The sequence below is a fragment of the Conger conger genome, chromosome 12 (genome assembly GCF_963514075.1).
Source record: "Conger conger chromosome 12, fConCon1.1, whole genome shotgun sequence".
NCBI classification, from domain to species: Eukaryota; Metazoa; Chordata; class Actinopteri; order Anguilliformes; family Congridae; genus Conger; species Conger conger.
In genome coordinates this window covers 49,739,287-49,744,286 of record NC_083771.1, presented here as the reverse complement: position 1 = coordinate 49,744,286, position 5,000 = coordinate 49,739,287, and the positions used below count along the sequence as shown (strand labels likewise).

At 46.3% G+C, this 5,000-nt stretch overlaps 1 protein-coding gene across 1 annotated transcript in view; it reads left to right on the top strand.

Annotated features, from left to right (window-relative positions):
• nnt (nicotinamide nucleotide transhydrogenase) overlaps window positions 1-3,466 on the top strand; it is a 36,960-nt gene extending 33,494 nt beyond the window's left edge. The window contains exons 20-22 of the mRNA XM_061262308.1: window positions 706-824; window positions 1,326-1,441; window positions 2,057-3,466. Coding sequence (XP_061118292.1) covers window positions 706-824; window positions 1,326-1,441; window positions 2,057-2,203 — 382 coding nt within the window. The 3' untranslated portion in view covers window positions 2,204-3,466. The remainder of the gene's footprint in view (window positions 1-705; window positions 825-1,325; window positions 1,442-2,056) is intronic.
• Window positions 3,467-5,000: the final 1,534 nt, after the last annotated feature.

The window sequence follows — 5,000 nt, the reverse complement described above, 5'->3', positions numbered from 1 at the left end:
ATTAACTTGAGCAGCTGTGGTCTTTTTCTGGTCCAGTTGTAAAGTTGGGAAACTGTTTTACATAAACATCAGCCACATCCTTCAACATGCAGTTCTGTTCTGCACGAGCAGTGAAAATCACAAAACTACTTGTGGTGTCTGTAATCCCTGCCTTGTTTGGAGTTCTCAGTCTGTGGTAAGATTTAATGCAATTCTTAGGTTTGGTTTTTTTTTTAATCATTATTGTCTTTTGCAAGACCTGGGCATTTTTTACACTGACATTTGTACAGGGTATTATTTTATTTTTTTATGAGAACATAATATGACATTGATCATTGACAGATATTTGGGGGTATGACAGAATGTTTTATACATGTGATATATATATATATTTATATATGTTCTTTCTGTGTTGGAGCAGAGCTGATTAACTGGTGGGCAGGCAGGTTGTGAGCTGAGCTTAGTGCTGTAGGAGATGCAGTCCAGCGAGAGAGTGATCTTCATTTTCATTCAAGATTTGAAATGTTGCACACTAATCTAAAACACTTACAGAGGAGTGTGCTTGCTGGCAGGGTCATTATTTTACTGTAGAATAATTATAATAGAAGCAGTGTGTATTTTCTGGCTGAGCTGTGCGTGCGTGCGTGCGTGCGCGTGTGTGTGGATGTGTGTGTGTGTGTGTGTGTGTGTGTGTGGTCGCATGACCCTCTTGCTGTCTGTTGCTAGGTTTGGAATCCACCCGGTTGCCGGGCGCATGCCGGGGCAGCTGAACGTGCTGCTGGCTGAGGCCGGCGTGCCCTATGACATCGTGCTGGAGATGGAGGAGATCAACGAGGACTTCTCCGGTACCAACTCTTTCAGAGTCATGAGTGTCTCTGAATCTCTACACCTCTGAGTCACTGCCTCTGAATCTCTACACCTCTGAGTCACTGCCTCTGAATCTCTACACCTCTGAGTCACTGCCTCTGAATCTCTACACATCTGAGTCACTGCCTCTGAATCTCTACACCTCTGAGTCACTGTCTCTGAATCTCTACACATCTGAGTCACTGCCTCTGAATCTCTACACATCTGAGTCACTGCCTCTGAATCTCTACACCTCTGAGTCACTGCCTCTGAATCTCTACACATCTGAGTCACTGCCTCTGAATCTCTACACCTCTGAGTCACTGCCTCTGAATCTCTACACATCTGAGTCACTGCCTCTGAATCTCTACACCTCTGAGTCACTGCCTCTGAATCGTTAATATTTCCTACACGTCTGAATCACTGTCACTTCCTCTGAATCACTCTCACTCCCTCTGAATCACTCTCACTCCCTCTGAATCTCTGTAACTGGTTTTCAGAGACAGACCTGGTGCTTGTTATCGGGGCGAACGACACGGTGAACTCCGCGTCCCAGGAGGATCCCAACTCCATCATCGCTGGGATGCCTGTGCTGGAGGTGTGGAAGTCCAAACAGGTGAGGTCCCAACACAGCAACCACGCAGCCATGGCTCTGGCAGGTGAATTTCCCTGAGGAAAGATGACTGACAGGTCGGTGCAAAATTAATCCCAAATTTCCGAGGTGACCCCACATATTCTTGGAACGTCTATGGATGACCAAACCACTCAAGCCCGCAATCAAAAGGCTCCAGGACCCAGTTTCTCTGCACTGCCAGTTGTGTTCCTGAAATGGTGGTAGTTTTGGGGATCTGTGTGGTAACAGGTTTTGGGCTTTGGGGGGGTGGCAGTGTTTTTCCGGGGTGTAAGAGGTGGTGGTGTTTTTTTTGGGGGGGTGTAAGAGGTGGTGCTTTGGCAGGCGGTGGTGGTGTTTTTGGGGTGTAAGAGGTGGTGTTTTTGGGGTGTAAGAGGTGGTGATTTGGCAGGCGGTGGTGGTGTTTTTGGGGTGTAAGAGGTGGTGATTTGGCAGGCGGTGGTGGTGTTTTTGGGGTGTAAGAGGTGGTGTTTTTGGGGTGTAAGAGGTGGTGATTTGGCAGGCGGTGGTGGTGTTTTTGGGGTGTAAGAGGTGGTGGTGTTTTTGGGGTGTAAGAGGTGGTGGTGTTTTTGGGGTGTAACGGGGCGTTTTCTCGCGCAGGTGGTGGTGATGAAGCGCTCTCTGGGCGTGGGCTATGCGGCGGTGGATAACCCCATCTTCTACAAGCCCAACACCGCCATGCTGCTGGGAGACGCCAAGAAGACCTGCGACGCCCTGCAGTCCCGCGTGCGGGAGGTCGACTCCTAACCACAGACTCCTCCCTCTCTACTTCCACATTTCATTTGCTCATGTGTTATTAGCAGCAATATTAGTATTATTAGGAATTAGACAAGAGGTCAACAGATAAAACTGGCATCATTTTTACACCAGTGAAACAAATTTATGCATAAATTGGTGCACAGGGGCAGGTTTTTTTTTTATAAAGACCCTCGCACTTCTGTTTGGAAAACTGAAGAGAACACTCACTAGTGTGTTAGCATTTAGCGTGGTGTGTAAGCTTTTCAAGCCTTTAAAGCTCTGACTCATTGATGGCATGACCAATCTGTTTCAGGATCATGTCCGTTTGTTTTTGTTTTTTTTGTTTTTCTTCTGAATATAACGTTAGTACTTTGAGAAACGGTGCGTTTTTGACATGGCTGCACATGGTAATGCCCTTATTAGAACAGAGAATCTTGAACAGTACGTTAGATTCCAATTTCTGTGAGGGTTCCTCTGTTTTTCCTTCTAGGTTTTACAGTAACATGAAGGTTTTTGTGATGAGATGAAGTAAAAACAGAATTAGGAAAAAGGAATACTGGATTAATATTCAGTTGCAACTCTTAGATGTTGCATTTTGGAGTTTATACTGCAGAGCAAAGTTAATATTCCCAGCTTGTGTTAGACTCTAGTATTTACTGTAAATTTGAGAAAATGGCAATAGTTCAAGATGGCCTTCCTGTTCCCAGGGAGACTAGACCTGTGTAAAGTTTAATCATCTCCGTTTGTATGAAAACACACCGGGGCCCAACACAGAACACCCAAATGACCATTACCATGACAACAGCCCTACCTCTCCTACCTTCTTAACCCTCTTCCACAAGTTTACGTTAGAAATTCCACTTCCTGCATTTATACCTCGCACTCCTGCGTCTCTTTCCAGAGGAGCGAGCCAATGAAACGACTCGCTGCTGATCATTCCTCTTCACCTGTAGAAACGACCAATCAGACGGCTCGCTGCCTCCCTCCTCGTTAACGCCTGGATGACACATTCTGTTTGTTTTTCTGTTTATTGTCCAAGTTTCACCTGTTTGAGGAGAAGAGAAGAGGTCTGGTGAAAGGGGCTGACTGTCTACCCCAGGCCCCTGAGAGTATTTTTATACATTTACGTCGTACTTCATTCTTTAATAGCTGTATTTTTAGCGCAAAAATCCAATCAAAATTTTGTCATGGTGGGGAGACATGAAGTATTGTGAATGTTTTTCTCATGGAACAGCTGAGCTAAGCCCCCAATAAAGCACCCGGTGATGCTAACGATCGCTACTGCCTCATTCCTGACTGTCCTTCACCGAGCTCATCCAGAGACACACACATGCTCTCACACACACACTCACACTCTCTCTCTCACAGTCACACACACACACACACACACACTCACACTATCTCTCTCACAGTCACACACACACACACACACACACACACACTCACACTCTCTCTCTCACACACACACACTCACACTCTCTCTCACAGTCACACACACACACACACACACTCACACTATCTCACACACACACACTCACACTCTCTCTCTCTCTCTCTCTCACACACACACACACACACACACTCACACTATCTCTCACAGTCACACACACACACACACACACACACACTCACACACACTCACACTATCTCTCTCACACACACACACACACACACTCACACTATCTCTCACAGTCACACACACACACACTCACACTATCTCTCACACTCACTCTCTCACACACACACACACTATCTCACACTCACACACACACACACACACACACACACTCACACTATCTCTCTCACACACACACACACACACTCACACTATCTCTCACAGTCACACACACACACACACTCACACTATCTCTCACACTCACTCTCTCACACACACACACACTATCTCACACTCACACACACACACACACACTCACACTATCTCTCACACACACACACACACACACACACTCACACTATCTCACACTCACACACACACTCACACACACACACACTATCTCACACACACACACACACTCACACTATCTCTCACACTCACTCACACACACACACACACTATCTCACACTCACACACACACTCACACTATCTCACACACACACACACACACATACTCACACTATCTCACTCACACACTCACTCACACACACACACACACTATCTCTCACACACACACTATCACACTCGCACACACTCACACACAGCACAGAGACCGTTCTCACACTCACACTATCTCTCTCACACACACACACACACACACACACTATCACTCACACTCGTACACACTATCACACACACACACTCACACTATCTCTCTCACACACACACACTCTCACACACACACACACACTATCTCACACACACACACACACACTATCTCATACACACTATCTCACACACACACACAGCACAGAGACCGTTCTCACACACACACACACTTTCTCACACACACACACACACACACACTTTCTCACACACACACACACACACACACACTGTCTCTCACACACACACACTCACAGCACAGAGACCGTTCTCACACACACACACACACTTTCTCACACACACACACACACAGCACATAGACCGTTCTCACATACACACTCACACAGCAGAGAGAGTTCTCACACACTCACACACAGCACAGAGACCGTTTTCTCTCTCACACACACGCACATGCATACATGGGTGTTAGACTGGGTCTAAGTATAGTATTGGGTGTTAGACTGGGTCTAAGTACAGAATCGGGTGTTAGACTGTCTAAATACAGAATCTCACAGATGGGTGTTA